This window comes from Eubalaena glacialis, chromosome 1, assembly GCF_028564815.1.
Source record: "Eubalaena glacialis isolate mEubGla1 chromosome 1, mEubGla1.1.hap2.+ XY, whole genome shotgun sequence".
Lineage (NCBI taxonomy): Eukaryota > Metazoa > Chordata > Mammalia > Artiodactyla > Balaenidae > Eubalaena > Eubalaena glacialis.
Genome location: NC_083716.1, coordinates 42704552 through 42727608, shown reverse-complemented (window position 1 = coordinate 42727608; position 23057 = coordinate 42704552). Strand labels below are relative to the sequence as shown.

At 34.8% G+C, this 23057-nt stretch overlaps 1 protein-coding gene across 17 annotated transcripts in view; it reads left to right on the top strand.

Moving 5' to 3' along the window:
- Positions 1-23057, top strand: part of PCDH15 (protocadherin related 15) — a 712410-nt gene that overhangs the window by 381775 nt on the left and 307578 nt on the right. For all 17 annotated transcript variants that reach the window (XM_061195806.1, XM_061195799.1, XM_061195791.1 and 14 more), the window contains one exon: positions 16571-16679. In XM_061195806.1, the coding sequence (XP_061051789.1) occupies positions 16571-16679 (109 nt within the window). The remainder of the gene's footprint in view (positions 1-16570; positions 16680-23057) is intronic.

Below are 23057 nucleotides of genomic sequence, written 5' to 3'. Positions count from 1 at the left end.
ATTAGTAGTAGTATATTAATATGCTGACTGTAAAGGCTACATTGTGTTAGTTTAGTATTATAAGACATATTCAAAATGATGCAGGAAAATGCAATAATTATTTTCATATTCTTATATAGAATAAAGGTCTAATCGATATCTAAAAATTAATATAAAAACTAAATTAATTCCACTTAATTTTTTAAAAAATTCTTATTTTTTTTTCTAGCTCTGAATTATGAATTTAAAATTCATTTTTCTCCAGTAAACCCAATCCCCAATAAAATTTATCAGCAGTCATTTTTTTCCTAAGGTTTGTCTCTTTCTTTGGATTTTCCTATTAGATTTATTTTCCTGTAATTATTTTACTCCCAGAATTCATTCAATAGCCAAACACTTAGTTTTCTCATTGAGTAAATGGTACTTGAGTATCTGCAATGTGGAAGACACAAATTAAGGCTCTAACAATGAAAGAAATAGTAATGGTCCTTCTCTTAGAGGTATTATATTCTACATCAGGAAGAAATCCATGCATAAATAATAAGACATTTAAAAACTAATATTTATTTAATGTTAGCCTGGGACAGTCACTGCAAAGGACAGCAAAAGTTACTTTCTTTTTTAAGCCGAGAGAAGGTCTAAGATTAAATTGATATAACATTAATTGACATAATTTGATGTAATTTAATGTTACTATTATACACTTAGAAGGCTGAATTTCAGAAAGAGTAAGTATTCATGTCACATTTTGCACCACAGTTTCAGACCTTGGTCTTTCTAGCTCTGATGGCAGCATGCTTTCCTCTGGACTGCACTGCTCCGTAATGCACGATGAACTAGGAAGGTGAGAGTTCTGAGCAATAGTCTACGGCAGGTTAAAACTGTAGCCATGATGACAGTGAGGAAAGAACAATTACGTTTCTATTTGGGAAGTTAGAGAAGAAGGCTTTCTCTCAAAGTGTCAAACTTATTCACAGGTGATAACATAGTTTTTTCTAACACCTCTTTTATCTTGTCATTTTCCTTCTCATAAACCTATAGTAGAAAGGTCTGGATTGAAATGGCAGGTAGCTTTGGGTACCTGATTTATCTTTACCCATGGCCATACTGAAATACTTATAGAGACATAAAAAGAAATGGAAAGTGGCATCAACACTGGAAGCAAGGAATCTAAGTCAGATTTGTGCCAGGATGACTATAAGACTGCTACTGTCTTGAAAGAGAGAGTGAAAAAAACTACAGACAGGGGTAAAAATAGAGATTCAGGTTCCCACCACAGAAATATGGGAACTTTACAGTCACAAAGGCATCAATCAATCAATACACTGGTTCAAACACATGTGAATCCCATGAAAGATTCTGCAACATTAGAGGAGAAGAATATTTTATATTCAAGATAAAAAGAAAAAAAAGTTATTAAGAAGAGGTATTAGAAGTTATTTAAGTTATTACAAGTTATTTATTTAAAAGTTTTGAATTTCAAATAAAACTTAATAAAGAATTAAATATATAAAACATGAGATTAAAGGTGAAATAAAGATACGGATAGAGAAGAGAACAGAACTGAAATAATAAAACTAAAGAAATTAAAGACAAAATATACAGCTGAAGATGCAGAAAAAAATATGCAATATTGTTAATAACATAATACCTAATACTTATTTAAAACTTGCTGGGAGGACTGTGATAAGTATTTTACAAGCGTTTCTTCAGTTAATTATCAAACCTCATAGTAAAAGATGTAATATTACTCTATTTTATAAGCCAGTACAGGGTGAAGCTCACAGAAGCTAGCTAAATTGAGAGGCAAGACTCAGTCTGTATTTTCCTAGTTAATAAAAGAATACTCTTACCATCTTACAGTACTCTTCATTATGTTTGAGAAATCTTCCAGACTACAGAGGAATTAACAAGGAGAATAAGAAAATAAAGATCAGATGGCCAAATAAAAATATAATCAATTTGTGTTGATTAAAAAAACCAGGTAAAGTAAGCAAGTACAATAACAAAGATACAGTAGAAATAAAGAAAAAAAAAAAAAAACCTCCAGGATTTTATTAAGTATCTGTATTTGCAGATTGAAAGTTTTCGAAGCATGAAACACAGTTAAGATACCACGGAGACATTGTGGGTTTGGTTCCATAACAAAACATACATCACAATAAAGAGAGTTGCACGAGTTTTTTGGTTTCCCGGTTCATTTACAAGTTATGTTTACGCTATTAAATGTGCAATAGTATTGTGTCTACAAAAACAGTGTACATACCTTAATTAAAAAATACTTTATTGCTAACCAGTGCTAACCATTATCTGACGCTTCAGGGAGTTGTAATCTTTTTGCTGGTAGAAAGCCTCGCCTTGATGTTGATGGCTGCTGACTGATCGGGTGGTAGTTCCTGAAGGTTAGGGTGACTGTCGCAATTTTTAATAATAAGACAAGAGTGAAGTTTGCTGCATCGATTGACTCTTCCTTTCAGGAACTATTTCTCTGTAGCAAGCAATGCCATTTGATAACATTTTAACCACAGTAGAACTTCTTTCAAAATTGGAGCCAATCCTCTCAAACACTGCTGCTGTTTTTCAACGAATTTATGTAATATTCTAAATCCTTTGTTGTCATTTCAACAGTCTTCACACCGTCTTCACCAGGAGTAGATTCCATCTTAAGAAACCACTTCCTTTGCTTATCCATAAGAAGCAACTCCTCATTTGTTGTAGCTGGTTTAATCTTCTATCCAGATCACTAAAACTTTCTCCATATCAGCAATAAGGCTGTTTTGCTTTCTTATCATTTGTGTGTTCACTGGCTTAGCACTTTTAATTTCCTTCAAGAACTTTTCCTTTGCATTCACAACATGGCTAACTGTTTGGCTGAAGAAGGCTTGCTTTCAGCCTTTCTTGGCTTTCCACCCTCACTAAGTATAATCATTTCTAGCTTTTGTTTTAAAGTGAGAGACTACTACTCTTCCTTTCACTTGAACACTTAGAAACCATTGTAGGGTTATTAGCTGGCCTAATTTCAACAATGTTGTGTCTCAGAGAATTGGGAGGCCCAAGGTGAGGGAGAAAGATGGGAGAACAGCCAGTTGTGGAGTGGTCAGAACACACATGACAATTATTAAGTTTGCCATCTGTTATATGGGCACAGTTCCTGGTGCTTCAAAACAATTGTAATAGTAACCTCAAAGATCACTGATTGCAGATCACTGTAACAAACATAATGATGACAAAAATGTCTGAAATACTGTGAGAATTACCAAAATGTGACACAGAGACACAAAGTGAACAAATGCTTTTGGAAGAATGGTGCATGCTGATAGACTTGCTTGACACAGGGTTGCTACAAACTTTCAATTTGTAAAAATTCAGTATCTGTGAAATACAGTAAAGCAAAGTGCAATAAAATTTGATAGCCTTTACTCGGAAAATTTCTGGTATATTATTTTACTTCCAGATAAAAGCAAATTTCTACAAGACCAATAAAGAAGAAAACATAAAGGAACCACATATTAGGTAGAGCTCAGATTTCTGCTCCGTAGAAACAAAACTGGAAGACAATGGAGGAAAGTTTGTAAATAGAGGAAAAGTTTGTGAAATAGAGAACCTAATATTTGGTCAAATTTTCATTCAGGTATAAAGCCATTTACATTCTCATATATACAAGTACTTATATTTTTTAACTGAAAAAAACATTCAAGGACATATTTCAGTTGACTGTTGAATAAAAATAAAGAATTTAAAAATAAGTAAATCATGATATAAATATTTAGATATCAGTATTAAAACCAATAAAACAAAATAAAATCTAAATATAAACCAAGAAAACTTTAATTAATTTAATATTTACAAATATATATACACATATATACGTATATATATTGTAACTGAATGCAGGAATATAAAATAATTCTTAAAGGAAATGTAACATGAAAAAAATTATAGTGTAGTTCTCAATTCTCAAATTTCATTAACAGGAGCAGCAATTGTGTGTGTGTGTGTGTGTGTGTGTGTGTTTGTTTGGGACTGGGAAGAAGATTTGTGACAAATTAGAGACATTAACCAATGCAATTAGATGGCATTTTCTTGTTTGGCATTTTATCAACTTCATCTCCCATCAATTTTGTTGTTACTTTTCTATAAATCTAGATTATTTGGAGCCTAATTCCTTTTTTAAAATCACTGTGTGTCTTTCCAATATCTAGTTTTCACATGCACACATGCACACACACACACACACACAATTTTAAACCTCATCAACCTTATATAATAGAGGAACTCTCAATTTCTATTTTAAATCATTACAGACATGGATAAATTAAGATATTAAAGCAGTGTAATAGAATATGACAGAAACATAGGATCAATAGGTTTTCAAAGGCGATTAAATTTTATATAGATGTCTATTTAAGACAGAGAAAAGGGGGAAAGCAAAGAGTTTTTAAAACTAGTTTCACTTCTGTTAAAAAAAAATAGATTAAAATTCCAGCCACAGTTTGGTGAATATTGTCTTTACTATTCAGATGTCTTGATAGACTGAAGAATTAAATTTAAAATGTTGAAACCATAATAACTGAAAATAAATATAATTCAGCATTTATATGACTTTCAGATGGTGAAGGACTATCTAAGCAGAAATCAAAAAGGGAAAAAGGGATATATTTCAATACATAAAAACGCCAAGCTTCTAGATCTCAAAAACAAATAATATTAAAAGGCAAATAACATACTGAAAATATTTTTAAGACTGATGACGAAGTGTTGATTTTTGTGCTATTCACATATGCCGTGGAAATAAAATTTTAAAATACCAAATTTAAAAAAGAAAATAGACAAAGTAAATGAACAGAAGAAACACAGATATATATATCAAATAAATTATGCTATCAAAGAAATGTAAAATTTAACTTTATATTTATTAACAATATTTCAGATATATATCACCCTCAGTATCGACAAGTATGTGCTGTTATAAACACACACTACTGAGGAGGAAATAAATCATTACAATCTTTCTGGAAAGCCATCTGGCAGTTTGTCTGAAAGAGTTCAACATGCTCTCATTTCTTGATCCAGAAATTCTACATCCAGGAGTTTAACCTAGGAATATAATTAAAGACACAGCGCAGTAATGGATACATTATATGTGTTGTTAAACAATATAAGCATCTTAAATGTACAACTATACAGCCTAATTATAACATTAGTGGAGGTTGCACGTTATTGCAAATTGTGTTTTTGAAAAGCAGATGCATTGACTTAGAACAGTGGTTATAATATGTGAGATAAAAATAATCAACAAAATTTATATATGCAAAGTGGTGAAATATCACTGTGTAAACAGACAGGTAGATAGATGATACATAGAAAGTAAATACCGATAGAAAATACCTCAAAATATTAACAGTGGCTATTACTGGGTTGTACAGTTTTAAATATTTTTTCTTTATGTTATTCTGTACCTACAAGACACTCTAGGATGATTTTTTTCATCAGAATGATAAAAATACATTTGCTATTCACCTGTAGAAGTTTTCCGTTGCCAACTATATGAAAATTAAACTGCACTGTTTTTAAGGCACTTAAATGACTCTCCTCAAAATAGCCCTAGATTATCTATCTATCTATCTATCTATATCATCAATTGTGTGTGTGTGTGTTTTTAAAAATTATTTATTTATTTCTTGGCTGCATTGGGTCTTCGTTGCTGAACGGGGGCTTTCTCTAGTTGCAGCAAGCGGGGGCTACTCTTTGTTGTGGTGCGCGGGTTTCTCATTGTGGTGGCTTCTCTTGTTGCAGAGCACGGGCTCTAGGCACGCGGGCTCAGTAGTCGTGGCTCGCGGGCTCTAGAGTGCAGGCTTAGTAGTTGTGGCGCACGGGCTTGGTTGCTTCACGGCACGTGGGATCTTCCTGGACCAGGGCTCAAACCCGTGTCCCCTGGATTGGCAGGCGGACTCTTAATCACTGCACCACCAGGGAAGCCCCCTGTGTGTGTGTGTTTTTAAACTCCCTTATCCAGCCTGTATCAAATGCAGGCATATTTTTTATCTTTATTAATCTCACCTTTGATATACGAATCAAAATTTGCTTTATTTAAGCTGCACGTGTTTGAATATCTCTGATTCTTGTTATTTGGACTAATTCACTCATAATACTTGATCATATGAGTTTTCTGTCAGAGCTCTCTTTTAATATTTATTGATAAATGTCTTTATAATTTTTTTTTCTAAATTGTGTTCATGTACTTTGAGTCCCCATCCTCATGACTGTGAGCTCCTTCATAGTCCCAGAACTCTTACCTATTTTTTAACACTACTTGAACAATTAGTGGAGTTCTTTGCACACAGCAAGTGCTTGATACATTTCTATAACTCATCAGAATATTTATAAATCAAAGAGTTATCACAAATTTCTTTAATCAAAGCGTGGGGAATGAGTTTTTAAATTGGATGTGAAACTGTAATGTGTCTGAGTCTATAGAAAAAGAATATCACTGAAGCTTCCTTTTAGTAAAGTAAAATGAAATGTTCATTTTAAGTGAACATTCAACTCCCTGATACACTATCTTAAAATTGTGTTTGAGTATAATCATTAAATAATTTGCTTTGCAGGTTTTACATCCAAATATCTGTTTAAAATTAAATAGTAATGATAGATAGTCCCCCTTCATTCCCTGAAACATTTGATCAATTTTGTAATCCTAAATAAAACCTTCAAGATTCATGTCAGTGTCATGTTTTCAGGAAAATATGCAAGATCTGGTTTCAAATAAGCTTCCAGCTTGAAATTAAAAATTTCCATCTCTTTCTCTTCTTATAGTTTGGAGGCAAGTTTAATGTCAATATTACACAATTAAAAATAATATTAATTTTAATAATACTAATAATTTCCATATATTAAGTATGCCACTTACTGTTTTACATACATTCTTTGATGAATCCTCACATTAATTATGAAATATAGATATTATTAACCTCACTTTGAAAATTAGGATTCAAGCTCTGAGGAATTAAATAGCTTATTGAAAACTTACTAGCAAGTTTGGTATGTTTTGTTGTAGGATACAGACGTTCACCACTCAATCTACTGGAATGTTTATGAGACTACTTACTGTAACACCCAAAAGGCCATCTCAATGAAAAACTCTGAGCCCATATCTGTGCATTTTGATCCACTCCCATGGCCACATTATTTTTCCTTCCAGTAGGGTGCAATAACTTCGTGAGCACAAAGATCTGGGAGTTATGATACTTATCAAATGTCAGTGTGTGTATTTGGATGTCCCACAGGAACCCAGAGAGAAAGGCAAGGATCCATGGGGTCAAGAATACTCTAACTAATCTGGAGCTGAGAAGCCGTTTATTCAACAGTTCTTGAGTGTCTGTGTGCCCCATACGTTTCTGGTGCTACAGATATAAAAGTAAATCAGCCTTACCCCTGCTCTCAAGAAAGTTATAGGCAAGGAAACTCAGATGTACAGTCAGCAAGAATGTTCAATAAATTTTGATATGGATGAGCACAATAGTCTCTGTATAGATGCAGATAAGGGAAAATTATCAGCTGTTCCTCAGGTGGTCAGATTATGTGTGCAGGTAGAGGAAATCGCCAAGTATAAATGAAAAGAGAAAGGAATGTATAGGACTATGTGAAAATTAGTAGCTTTTCTTCAGTGAGACAATATTAATAGGGTCTAAATGTAAGGCAGAGTGATATATGTTTAAAACATTAAGGTGACCAAAAAAAAAAAGCCTTATGTATCAAGGTCAAATATGCAATTGAAAGGATATTCAAATGCACATTTTGGATACAACAGTCAGTCACAATTTGTAAGGTAAAAAATATACCTGAAAAATTTTCAGATACATATTGGAATACATGGAAATAATAAAACAAGAGTATTTTTTGTTAGTTCCTTGAGGTGTTTTCGTTTGTTTGTTTGTTTTAATATGTGCATAAAGTTCCAGTGATCAGGCAGAAACTGATGTGATTTTCATGAGCCATGGCTGTATGAGTATTTCACATGTGTGCTCTTTGCTCCCCCATTTTAAGGAAGAAAATTATCAAAGCAAAGACGTACTGTATAGCACAGAGAAATATCCTCATATTTTATAATAACCTATAAGAGGAAAGAATCTGAAAAAAAATAGATCTGTATGTGAGTATAACTGAATCACTTTGCTGTACACCTGAAACTAATACAACATTGTAAATCAACTATACTTCAATAAAAAATAAATAAATTTTAAAAATTAAAAAAAAAGAAAATTATCAATACTGTTTGGAAGGTTTTGAAAAAAACCAGACATCATATATTTTGTAGTATATAAGCTTCAAAGATATATGTGACTGTTCCACTTGTGTTTCTTCTATGATCACATAAAAAGTTGAAAGTAATCAGCTTGACCCATGCCACCCACCCTAATATTACATTTTTGAAATGTTCACAAGGGAAAATATTTCAAAATGTATGATACTTTTTCAAACAATTTGATATTTCTGCCACTTGAAATAAAGCAAAACTAATCAAAGAAAAATAGAAATGGTAGTTTGGCCTCATCAGAATATATGTTAAGTATATATGTGTCTAAATAAGAGTATTGTGAACATGTTAGATTTGTTTTTCCTTTCTGTGTTAGTTAACATATAGAAACAGACAGGAGTCTGGCTAAATATTTTCAGAAGCTTCTGGGAAATAGTATACTTACAATATAACATGAGATGAGAATAACAGTGTCCACAAATTGACATTGACAAATTGTTACTGACAATTGTGCAGCAAATTTTCTTTCATGTAGTCTAAATTTTTTTTTTTTTGTTAAAGGGAGATTATAATAGATTTTAAATACCAAATGTATATATATATATATAATTTTTAACATCTTTATTGGAGTATAATTGTTTTACAATGGTGTGTTAGTTTCTGCTTTATAACAAAGTGAATCAGTTATACATATACATATGTTCCCATATCTCTTCCCTCTTGCGTCTCCCTTCCTCCCACCCTCCCTATCGCACCCCTCGAGGTGGTCACAAAGCACCGAGCTGATCTCCCTGTGCTATGCGGCTGCTTCCCACTAGCTATCTATTTTACGTTTGGTAGTGTATATATGTCCATGCCACTCTCTCACTTTGTCACAGCTTACCCTCCCCCTCCCCATATCCTCAAGTCCATTCTCTAGTAGGTCTGTGTCTTTATTCCCGTCTTGCCCCTAGGTTCTTCATGACCTTTTTTTTTCTTTTTCTTAGATTCCATATATATGTGTTAGCATACGGTATTTCTTTTTCTCTTTCTGAACTTACTTCACTCTGTATGACAGACTCTAGGTCCATCCACCTCACTACAAATAACTCAGTTTCGTTTCTTTTTATGGCTGAGTAATATTCCATTGTATATATTTGCCACATCTTTATCCATTCATCTGTTGATGGACACTTAGGTTGCTTCCATGTCCTGGCCACTGCAAATAGAGCTGCAATGAACATTTTGGTACATCACTCTTCTTGAATTCTGGTTTTCTCAGGGTATATGCCCAGTAGTGGGATTGCTGGGTCGTATGGTAGTTCTATTTTTAGTTTTTTAGTAACCTCCATACTGTTCTCCATAGTGGCTGTATCAATTTATATTCCCACCAACAGTGCAAGAGTGTTCCCTTTTCTCACCACCCTCTCCAGCATTTATTGTTTCTAGATTTTTTAATGATGGCCATTCTGACCGGTGTGAGATGATATCTCATTGTAGTTTTGATTTGCATTTCTCTAATGATTAATGATGTTGAGCATTCTTTCATGTGTTTGTTGGCAATCTGTGTATCTTCTTTGGAGAAATGTCTATTTAGGTCTTCTGCCCATTTTTGGATTGGGTTGTTTGTTTTTTTGATATTGAGCTGCATGAGCTGCTTGTAAATTGTGGAGATTAATCCTTTGTCAGTTGCTTCATTTGCAAATATTTTCTCCCATTCTCAGGGTTGTCTTTTGGTCTTGTTTATGGTTTCCTTTGCTGTGCAAAAGCTTTTAAGTTTCATTAGGTCCCATCTGTTTATTTTTGTTTTTATTTCCATTTTTCTAGGAGGTGGGTCAAAAAGGATCTTGCTGTGATTTATGTCATAGAGTGTTCTGCCTATGTTTTCCTCTAAGAGTTTGATAGTGTCTGGCCTTACATTTAGGTCTTTAATCCACTTTCAGTTTATTTTTGTGTACAGTGTTAGGGAGTGTTCTAATTTCATACTTTTACATGTACCTGTCCAGTTTTCCCAGCACCACTTATTGAAGAGGCTGTCTTTTCTCTCCTGTATATTCTTGCCTCCTTATCAAAGATAAGGTGACCATATGTGCGTGGGTTTATCTCTGGGCTTTCTATCCTGTTCCATTGATCTATATTTCTGTTTTTGTGCCAGTACCATACTGTCTTGATTACTGTAGCTTTGTAGTATAGTCTGAAGTCAGGGAGCCTGATTCCTCCAGCTCCATTTTTCTTTCTCAATATTGCTTTGGCTATTCGGGGTCTTTTGTGTTTCCATACAAATTGTGAAATTTTTTGTTCTAGTTCTGTGAAAAATGCCAGTGGTAGTTTGATAGGGATTGCATCAAATCTGTAGATTGCTTTGGGTAGTAGATTCATTTTCACAATGTTGATTCTTCCAATCCCAGAACATAGTATATCTCTCCATCTATTTGATCATCTTTAATTTCTTTCATCAGTGTCTTATAATTTTCTGCATACAGGTCTTTTGTCTCCTTAGGTAGGTTTATTCCTAGATATTTTATTCTTTTTGTTGCAATGGTAAATGGGAGTGTTTTCTTAATTTCACTTTCAGATTTTTCATCATTAGTGTATAGGAATGCCAGAGATTTCTGTGTATTAATTTTGTATCCTGCTACTTTACCAAATTCATTGATTAGCTCTAGTAGTTTTCTGGTAGCATCTTTAGGATTCTCTATGTATAGTATCATGTTATCTGCAAACAGTGACAGCTTTACTTCTTCTTTTCCAATTTGGATTCCTTTTATTTCTTTTTCTTCTTTGATTGCTGTGGCTAAAACCTCCAAAACTATGTTGAATAATAGTGGTGAGATTGGGCAACCTTGTCTTGTTCCTGATCTTGGTGGAAATGGTTTCAGTTTCTCACCATTGAGGATGATGTTGGCTGTGGGTTTGTCATATATGGCCTTTATTATGTTGAGGAAAGTTCCCTCTATGCCTACTTTCTGCAGGGTTTTTATCATAAATGGGTGTTGAATTTTGTCAAAAGCTTTCTCTGCATCGATTGAGATGATCATATGGTTTTTCTCCTTCAATTTGTTAATATGGTGTATCACATTGATTGATTTGCATATATTGAAGAATCCTTGCATTCCTGGAATAAACCCCACTTGATCATGGTGTATGATCCTTTTAATGTGCTGTTGGATTCTGTTTGCTAGTATTTTGTTGAGGATTTTTGTATCTATGTTCATCAGTGATATTGGCCTGTAGTTTTCTTTCTTTGTGACATCTTTGTCTGGTTTTGGTATCAGGGTGATGGTGGCATTGTAGAATGAGTTTGGGAGTGTTCCTCCCTTTGCTATATTGTGGAAGAGTTTGAGAAGGATAGGTGTTAGCTCTTCTCTAAATGTTTGATAGAATTCTCCTGTGAAGCCATCTGGTCCTGGGCTTTTGTGTGTTGGAAGATTTTTAATCACAGTTTCAATTTCAGTGCTTGTGATTGGTCTGTTCATATTTTCTATTTCTTCCTGGTTCAATCTCTGCAGGTTGTGCATTTTTAAGAATTTGTCCATTTCTTCCAGGTTGTCCATTATATTGGCATAGAGTTGCTTGTAGTAATCTCTCATGATCCTTTGTATTTCTGCAGTGTCAGTTGTTACTTCTCCTTTTTCATTTCTAATTCTATTGATTTGAGTCTTCTCCCTTTTTTTCTTGATGAGTCTGGCTAATGGTTTATCAATTTTGTCTTCTCAAAGAACCAGCTTTTAGTTTTATTGATCTTTGCCATCGTTTCCTTCATTTCTTTTTCATTTATTTCTGATCTGATCTTTATGATTTCTTTCCTTCTGCTAACTTTGGGGTTTTTTTGTTCTTCTTTCTCTAATTGCTTTAGGTGCAAAGTTAGGTTTTTTGAGATGTTTCCTGTTTCTTAAGGTAGGATTTTATTGCTATAAACTTCCCTCTTAGAACTGCTTTTGCTGCATCCCATAGGTTTTGTGTCATCGTGTCTCCATTGTTATTTGTTTCTAGGTATTTTTTGATTTCCTCTTTGATTTCTTCAGTGATCACTTGATTATTAAGTAGTGTATTGTTTAGCCTCCATGTGTTTGTATTTTTTACAGATCTTTTCCTGTAATTGATATCAAGTCTCATAGCGATGTGGTCGGAAAGGATACTTGATATCATTTCAATTTTCTTAAATTTACCAAGGCTTGATTTGTTACCCAAGGTATGATCTATCCTGGAGAATGTTCCATGAGCACTTGAGAAGAATGTGTATTCTGTTGTTTTTGGGTGGAATGTCCTATAAATATCGATTAAGTCCATCTTGTTTAATGTATCATTTAAAGCTTGTGTTTCCTTATTTATTTTCATTTTGGATGATCTGTCCATTGTTGAGAGTGGGGTGTTAAAGTCCCCTACTATGATTGTGTTACTGTCGATTTCCCCTTTTATAGCTGTTAGTACTTGCCTTATGTATTGAGGTGCTCCTATGTTGGGTGCATAAATATTTACAATTGTTATATCTTCTTCTTGGATCGATCCCTTGATCATTATGTAGTGTCCTTCTTTGTCTCTTGTAATAGTCTTTATTTTAAAGTCTATTTTGTCTGATATGAGAATTGCTACTCCAGCTTTCTTTTGATTTCCATTTGCATGGAATATCTTTTTCCATCCCCTCACTTTCAGTCTGTATGTGTCCCTAGGTCTGAAGTGGGTCTCCTGTAGACAGCATATATACAGGTCTTGTTTTTGTATCCATTCAGCGAGTCTGTCTTTTGATGGGAGCATTTAATCCATGTACATTTAAGGTAATTATCGATATGTATGTTCCTATTACCATTTTCTTAATTGTTTTGGGTTTGTTATTGTAGGTTTGTTATTGTTTGTTATTTTCCTTTTCTTGTGTTTCCTGCCTAGAGAAGTTCCTTTAGCATTTGTTGTAAAGCTGGTTTGGTGGTGCTGAACTCTCTCAGCTTTTGCTTGTCTGTAAAGGTTTTAATTTCTCCATCAAATCTGAGTGAGATCCATGCTGGGTAGAGTAATCTTGGTTGTAGGTTTTTCTCCTTCATCACTTTAAATATATCCTGCCACTCCCTTCTGGCTTGCAGAGTTTCTGCTGAAAGATCAGCTGTTAACCTTATGGGGATTCCCTTGTGTGTTATTTTTTGTTTTCCCTTGCTGCTTTTAATATGTTTTCTTTGTATTTAATTTTTGATAGTTTGATTAATATGTGTCTTGGTGTGTTTCTCCTTGGATTTATCCTGTATGGGACTCTCTGTGCTTCCTGGACTTGATTAACTATTTCCTTTCCCATATTAGGGAAGTTTTCAACTATAATCTCTTCAAATATTTTCTCAGTCCCTTTCTTTTTCTCTTCTTCTTCTCGGACCCCTATATTTCGAATGTTGGTGTGTTTTATGTTGTCCCAGAGGTCTCTGAGATGGTCCTCAGTTCTTTTCATTCTTTTTTCTTTATTCTGCTCTGCAGTAGTTATTTACACTATTTTATCTTCCAGGTCACTTATCCATTCTTCTGCCTCAGTTATTCTGCTATTGATCCCTTCTAGATAATTTTTAATTTCATTTATTGTGTTGTTCATCATTGTTTGTTTGCTCTTTCGTTCTTCTAGATCCTTGTTAAACGTTTCTTGTATTTATTCCATTTCCAAGATTTTGGATCATCTTTACTATCATTATTCTGAATTCTTTTTCAGGTAGACTGCCTATTTCCTCTTCATTTGTTTGGTCTGCTGGGTTTTTACCTTGCTCCTTCATCAGCTGTGTGTTTTTCTGTCTTCTCATTTTGCGTATCTTACTGTGTTTGGGGTCTCCTTTTCGCAGACTGCAGGTTCGTAGTTCCTGTTGTTTTTGGTGTCTGTCCCCAGTGGCTAAGGTTGGTTCAGTGGGTTGTGTAGGCTTCCTGGTGGAGGGCAGTAGTGCCTGTGTTCTGGTGGATGAGGCTGGATCTTGTCTTTCTCGTGGGCAGGTCCACGTCTGGTGGTGTGTTTTGGGGTGTCTGTGGCCTTATTATGATTTTAGGCAGCCTCTCTGCTAATGGATGGGGCTGTGTTCCTGTCTTGCTAGTTGTTTGGCATAGGGTGTCCAGCACTGTAGCTTGCTGGTCGTTGAGTGGAGCTGGGTCTTGGCGTTGAGATGGAGATCTCTGGGAGATTTCGCCGTTTGATATTACGTGGAGCTGGGAGGTCTCTTGTGGACCAGTGTCCTGATGTTGGCTGTCCCACCTCAGAGGCACAGCACTGACTCCTAGCTGGAGCACCAAGAGCCTTTCATCCACACGGCTCAGAATAAAAGGGAGAAGAAATAGAAAGAAAGAAAGAAAGAAAGAGGATAAAATAAAATAAAATAAAATAAAGTTATTAAAATAAAAAATAAAAAATAAGTATTAAGAAAAAAAATTTTTAAAGTAAAAAAAAAACGGACGGACAGAACCCTAGGACGAATGGTGAAAGCAAAGCTATACAGACAAAATCACACACAGAAGCATACACATACACACTCACAAAAAGAGAAAAAGGGGAACAAATAATATATCTTTTGCTCCCAAAGTCCACCTCCTCAATTTGTGATGATTCATTGTCTCTTCAGGTATTCCACAGATGCAGGGTACATCAAGTTGACTGTGGAGATTTCATCCGCTGCTCCTGACGCTGCTGGGAGATATTTCCCTTTCTCTTCTTTGTTCGCACAGCTCCCGGGGTTCAGCTTTGGATTTGGCCCCGCCTCTGCGTGTAGGTCGCCTGAGGGCGTCTGTTCTTCGCTCAGACAGGACGGGGTTAAAGAAGCAGCTGCTTTGGGGGCTCTGGCCAGGGGGAGGGAGGGGTACGTATGCGGGCGAGCCTGCGGCAGCAGAGCCCAGCATGACATTGCACCAGCCTGAGGCGCGCCGTGCGTTCTCCCGGGGAAATTGTCCCTGGATTACGGAACCCTGGCAGTGGTGGGCTGCACAGGCTCCCAGGAGGGGCCGTGTGGATAGTGACCTGTGCTGGCACACAGGCTTCTTGGTGGTGGCAGCAGCAGCCTCAGCGTCTCATGCCCGTCTCTGGGGTCCGCGCTGATAGCCGCGGCTCGCGCCCATCTCTGGAGCTCCTTTAAGCAGCGCTCTTAATCCCCTCTCCTCGCACACCAGGAAACAAAGAGGCAAGAAAAAGTCTCTTGCCTCTTCGGCAGTTCCAGACCTTTTTCCGGACTCCCTCCCGGCTAGCTGTGGCGCACTAGCCCCCTTCAGGCTGTGTTCACGCCGCCAACCCCAGTCCTCTCCCTGCGATCCGACCGAAGCCCGAGCCTCAGCTCCCAGCCCCCGCCCGCCCCCGGCGGCTGAGCAGACAAGCCTCTCGGGCTGGTGAGTGCTGCTCGGCACCGATCCTCTGTGCGGGAATCTCTCCGCTTTGCCCTCACACCCCTGTTGCTGCGCTCTCCTCCGTGGCTCCGAAGCTTCCCCCCTCCGCCACCCGCAGTCTCCGCCTGCAAAGGGGCTTCCTAGTGTGTGGAAACCTTTCCTCCTTCACAGCTCCTTCCCACTGGATAGAGGTGTTTTCTTTTTTCTTTTGCCCTACCCAGGTACGTGGGCAGTTTCTTGCCTTTTGGGAGGTCTGACGTCTTCTGCCAGCGTTCAGTACATGTTCTATAGGAGCAGTTCCACCTGTAGATGTATTTCTGATGTATCTGTGGGGAGGAAGGTGATCTCCGCATCTTACTCTTCCGCCATCTTGAAGCTGCTCCCCAAATGTATATTAAGTGGGTTTTTAAAAAGATATTGAAAAAGAGAAGTTTCTAAGTGTAAACAACACATAAAATGTAATGAAAGTAATTTAATAATTGATAAGTTCAATTATTTAGGTATTAAATTATAGTTTGCTAAAATTTCAAATCAGTTAATTATCAGTGCTAGAATATATTTATAGTTGATGATGAAGTTTTTACTATTTTAACATAACTGTTCTCTTTCCAAATGCTATAAAATTATTCGATTAAAATACAGACCACAAATCCAAGCAATGATGAGTCCAGTATTATATACAGAGAAGGGTAGATATTAGAATCAGTTAAAATTAAGAATTATAATAATTGAAGATAATATGCCAGATATACCAGTCATTCTGAGCTCAGTTTACCTTTCTAGGGTTGTCTCTGAATATATTTGTTTGTATTTTTTCCACGATAATAGGCAAGGCCACTCTTGGAGATTATTATAATGTCTGTCCTTCTTCAGATTCAAAATTAACTAGTCTATGGTGTTCAACCACAAATCTTGAAATCTGAGTCTAACTACTGGCTCAGGTGTTATCTAGCTGTCCAGACTACAATATCTGCGTGTCAATTCTTTCTGAGGTAATGAAGCTGAACTAAACTCTCTGATTTTTTTTTCCAGGAAGAATTGAACCCCATCATTGTTACCCCACCGATCCAAGCCATTGATCAGGACCGGAATATTCAGCCACCATCAGATAGGCCAGGCATCCTCTATTCCATCCTTGTTGGTTTGTATCTGCTAACATTTTGCACTCTCAGTTATAGCTCTAGAATCATGTAGGGAAAAAATATGTTTCAAATTAAAAAAAAAACTTTAATAACAAAGATTTTCTTTTTAGAAATTATTTTTTAAAAATTTTATTGAAATTATTTTTTATGTATAAATAAATTTTAAAATAACCATTTAAAAATAACCATTTTTCTTCTTTAGTATTAGTCTCAGTGAAATTTGTAGAACAACAAGTAGAAACACTTTTATTGAGGAAGCAAAACAACTTCAAAAATAGAATTTAATCTACCTATTGGTAGTTTCCTCTGTATCACCTCATAAAGAATTCTCTAAGAAAAAATTGAAAATCAATTGAAAAACTTACACTGTTTGCTCTACTAGTACTTTATCATTGGTTGGATACCATTACATAATTCTAAAAATATGTGGCAATTAAATAAGAGCTATCGGAGCCAAAAAGAAAGAGAAAGATCATGTTACCCCAAGGAAACATTATACCCTTGGTTAATTTTTCCTTGAACAAGTTCACAGAAGCCATTTTAATCCATTCTTGTGCATATCTGCCAGTTCTACCAAAAGCAAAAATGAGAATCTGATCATGTCACTCTTCTTAAATTGCTTTTGCTAAAATATGGATGTTGCTGCTTTGCATGATTTATAGTCTCTAGAGAGACAGATATATGTAAAAGAGACCGTACATCTCTTAATGAAGAAAGTCACTTCTGAAGTATGCTTGAAAATAACTATTCAATGGAATTTAACTTTACCCTTAACCCCTTCCCACCCCATGTACACATATATAACAACACAACCACCTAGAGACGTTAGACAGATTTCAAAATATGATGCTATATCCTACTTAGAAATGCTGTCTGTAAAGAAAATTCAAGTAATTCTGTTTCAAGCCTTTGGTGTCTAGAACTACATACGTATTATAAGTCAGTTGTATAGATTAGACTATTAAACTTTTAAAAAGCGCTTATGAACATAAACAGAAGTCTCTTTTAAGTCTGTAGGGGGTTTGGTATACATAAAAGGAAATAGTCATTGTTTATTTTATTAACTGAGGGCTTGACAATATGTCAATTACTATGCTAGATGCTATAGGTACAAAGATGAGGGATAAATGTTCTAGGTTAGGGAGGGGTAGAGTCTATGCATAGAAACATGCCAACAAATAAATTAAAATACATGGTTTTAAGTACTACAAATAAAGTATGAGCCACATATCATGTGGTCTCATGGGAGGAAAATACTAAGGATTTCTAAGAAAATTGCTTAGACAGAGTTATTTTAGCAAAAAGAGAGGGGTTTTCAAGTATAAAGTGGGATAAAAATTATTTAGATAGATGATGCAGCCTGTGCAAAGTCCAAAGCATTACATTTAAAGATAGTCTTGGGGAACCATGTTACTCAGAATGGGATAGTATCCACGGATATTCATGTTTCTTTCACTTTAAAAAATTTAATCTCTTTCAATAAATGAGTGCTTACTCTGTTGAGCAAGACAGATTCCTCACTTTGTAGCACTGGTTTTCGGGCCGCAGAAACAGGCAATAAACAATTAATGTGGTAAATAAATGTATTTATTATACAAAATAAATGGTAGTCAGTGCTATGAGAAAAATCGAGCTAATGAATGGGATTGGACGTACAGAAGGGGTGTTGCAGTATTAAATAGGATTGATCAGGATATGTCTCATTGAAAAGGTAAGATTTGAGTAAAATCCTATAGAACTTGAAGGAGTTAACCATGTTGATATCTGGGAAAAGAGTTTCTAGGCAGAGATAAAAGCAGGAGTTTGCCTGATGAGTTTCAGAAACATCAATGAGGCCAGTAGCACTGGAGAGGAGTCAGTGAGGGGGAAGTAGAAGAAAGAGGGTATGAGAAATAAGGGGGGGGCAGGAAACATAGTCTTGTATACTGTTGAGCTTTGTTGGCTTTTACTCTGAGTGAAATGTGGAACCAATGCAGCAATTAGAGTAGAAAAATGACGTAATGACGTTAAGTTTCATCAACCTCCAACATTAGGATAATGGATAGTACTACATAATATATATAACCTCTATCATTAACTTTGCTTTCACAGCTAAGTTAAATAAATTGATATATTTTCATAGTATGTACATTTCTAAAAGACAGAGAGGACATTGTAAGTGTTGAGAGCATAGCCTCTGGAATTGTACTATCCATGTTTAAATCCTGACTTCAACCCTTACTATTCATATAATGTTAGGCGAGTTACTTAATCTCTCTGTCTCAGATTGTTCCTCTTTAAAATAGACCTTTGATAAAAGGATTGCTCAAAATAGACTTTTCTATAAAAGTGTTTTGAGAATTTGATCTAATGCATGTAAATATTAGTGCCTGGAAAAAAGCACTCAATAAATGTTAGTTGATGTTGTTATTACCATTAGAAAGAAAAAGAAAGTATGTTTCCTAAGTCGTGCAAAACTGTTAAGAATAGAAGCACAAACCCTTTCCCTCTGCCACTAGACAGTGTTCCCATGGCTCTGATTTTACCTACTTTTCCAGAACTCTTAGTTTCCCTTATGCCCATCCAGATAATTCTGAATGTATGTGTTCTTCAGAGCTTGTTTTCCCAGTTGCTAGGTGGCAAGCTCTTCTACTTTCACACATTATTGATAGTCGGTTTACTAGACTTGAGGATGTGGATGCTGATGTGTGTAAAAAGGTTATCCAGGGACTATTGCCAACCCCTTCACTGGTCCTACCATCATTATCATCAATGGGGGAATTACTGCCACCTCTAATGATTACCCACAGTAGCCTGAGCCAATTCTATGTCATCTTAATAGAGAATATCAACAAAAAGATGGAAATTATAAAAAGGAAACAAGTTTTGGAGTTGAAAAGTATAACAACTGAAATTAAAAATTCAGTAGCAGGGCTCAGTGAAGATTCAAGCAGGAAGAAGAAAGAATCAGCAAACTTGAAGAGAGGTCAATTGAATTACCAAATCTGAGAAGATGAAAGAGAAAAAGAGTGAAGAAAGGCAAAGAGAGCTTCAGAGACCTAAAAAATACCATTCTGTAGACCAATTTATGCATAACAGGAGTCCCAGAAGGAGAGAACAGAAAGGGGCAGAAAGAATATAGGAATAAGTAATGATCAAAAACTAAATTTGAGGAAAACAATCTATACCTCCAAGAAGCTAATTGAACTCCCCCAAAGGATAGACCTACAATAAATCCACACTTAGACACATCCCAATCAAACTGTCAAATGACACAGACAAAAAATAATTCAAAAGTAACAAAAAAGAGGTGACTTTATAATAGAAATTGATTCTCAATAAAATTATAACCCGACTTCTCATCAGGAAACATGGATACTGGAATACGTTAGTATGACATGTTCAGAGAACTGAAAGAAAAAAAAAATGTTCATTAATAGTTCTAAATACAGCAAATATATCCTTCAAAAATAAATGAGAAATTAAGATATTCCCAGATAATCTGAGAATTTATCAGTAGCACACCTTTGCTACAAGAAATACTGAAGGGTAGAGACCTAAGGCTGAAATGAAAGCACAATAGAAAGTATCTCAGTTCTACATGAAGAAATAAAGAACACTGGTAAAAATAACTACATAGTTAAGTATAAAAGACATTTTTTATATATATATATATATATATACACACACACACACATACATGCTAGTAATTCTTTCTCTTATTTGATTTAAAGAAAATATCATAAATCAATAATTATACATCTATATTGATGGACAAAGTAGAAACATGTAACTTGTGATAATAACAGCAAAGAGCAAAGGTAAAATAGAGTTATATAGGAGTAAAATTTTTATACACTATTGAAGTTAAGTTGTTATTAGTCCAAATTAGATTGCCATAAATTAAGACATCAATCTTAATACCAAGATAGCCACTAGGAGAACAGTTTAACAATTTAATTGTTTACATAATTTGAAGATTCATAGTAACACACAAAACAAAGGAATTTAAACAGTACATATGAAAAATAAGGCAGTAATGGAACAATAGAGGAACAAAAAGAACATAAGATATATAGAAGACAGATAGCAAAATGGCAGAGGTAAATACCATCTTTTTTAGTAATCACAATCAATGTAAATGGATTCAATGTTCCAATTAAAAGACTCAGATTGGCACAATGCATAAAAAAGAGAAAAAGAAAAACATGATCTTACTACATGCTATCTATAAGAAACACATTTTAGATTAAAGACATAACTAGTTGGAGCATAAAAGGATGTAAAAAGGTAGTTTATGCGAATAATAACTAAAAGTGAGCTGAAGTAGCACTACTAATGTTAGATAAAATAGACTGTAAAATAAAATTTTTCACTTGAGACAAATATGGACATCTTATACTGATAAAAGGGTCAATCCATCAAGAAGGTATAACAATTATAAGCATATATGCATCTAACAATAGAGCCCAGAAGTGAAACAAAAACTGGCACACTTGAAGGGGGAAATAGACAATTCAAGCACAGTAGTTAAATACTTCAATACTATACTTTCAGTAATGGATTAAAAACTAGACAGAAGATCAACAAGGCAAAAGAAGAATTGAACAACATTATAAACCAACAAGATCCTATAGACATCAATATAATGCTCAACCCAAAAACAATAGCATATACATTCTTCTCAAGAATATTCTCTAGTATAGACCATATGCTAGGTTGTAAAACAGGTCTCATTAAACTGAAAATGGTTGAAATCATACAAACTATATCCTCTGACCACAAAGGAATGAAATTAGAGGTGAATAACAAAGGAAATTTTGCAGATTCACAAATTAAACAACAACTACTAAATAACAAATGGCTCAAATAAGAAATTACAAAGGAAATTAGAAAAATACTTTGAGATAAATAAAAATGAAAATACGTTATACCAGAACTTATAGGATGCAGCTTAAGTGACAGTCAGAAGGAGGTGTATAGCTGTACATGCCAACATTGAAAAAGAAGAAAAATTCTTAATCAGCAATGTAATTGTTCACACTAAAACCCTGGAAAAGGAAACTAAAATAAAGAAAGCATAGGCATAGAAATAATAAAGACCAGAGTGGAAATTAATCAAATGGAGAATAGAAAAATAATAGATAAAGTCAATGAAACTAAAAATTGATTATTTGAAAGAAGCAGTAAAACTGACAAACTTCTAGCTATATTGACTAGGAATAAAATAGAGAAGAAGCAATTTACTAACTCTAGAATGAGAGGAACAAAAAAGCTTCTGCATAGTGAAGGAAATCATGATCAAAATGAAAAGGCAAGGTATTTGCAAATCATATATTCTATAAGGGGTTAATATCCAAAATATATAAAGAACTCATACAACTCAACAGCAAAATAAAAAACAAACAACATGATTTAAAAATGAGCAGGGGATCTGAATAGACATTTTTCCAAAGAAGACATACAGATGGCCAACATTCACATGAAAAAGTTTTCAGCATTACTAATCAACAGGTAAATGCAAATGTAAATCACATTGAAATATCACCTCATACCTGTTAGAATAAGTATTATCAAATTGACAAGGAATAACAAATGTTGGAGATAATGTGGAGAAAAGAGAATCCTTGCACACTGCTGGTGGGACTGTAAATTGGTGCAGCCACTTTGGAACAATATGGAGAGTCCTCAAAAAATTAAGTATAGAACTATCATATGACCCAACTATTCCTCTTCTGAGTATTAATGCAAATAACACAAAAACACTAACTTGAAAGATATATGTGTCCCTGTGTTCACTGCAGCATTATTTATCTAATAGCCTAGATATGGAAACAACTTAAGTGTCCAGTGATGGATGAATGGATAAAGAAGTGGTATATATATAAAAATATATATATATATACCACTGTATATATGTGTGTGTGTGTGTATATATATATATATATATACACACACACACATATATACATATATGTATGTACACACCCAATGGAATAGTATTTGGCCATAAAAAAGAATGAAATCCTGCCATTTGTAGCCATATGGATGGACCTTGTGGGTATTATGCTAAGTGAAGTAAATCAAATGGAGAAAGACAGATATTGTATGATTTCATTCATATGTGGAATATAAAAAAAAACAAACAATGAACTAATAAAAGAAAACTTATAGATACGGAGAACAGATAAGTGTTTACTGGAGGGGAATGAGGCTGAGGTGTGGACGAAATGGGTGAAGAGGGTATAATGCTGGATGGTAACTAGACTTGTGGTGGTGATCACTCTGTAGTGTATACAAATATTTAACTATAATGCTGTACACCAGACAATTATATAATAATAAAAATGGAAACACAACACACCAAACTAAAATGGAAACACAACACACCAAAACTT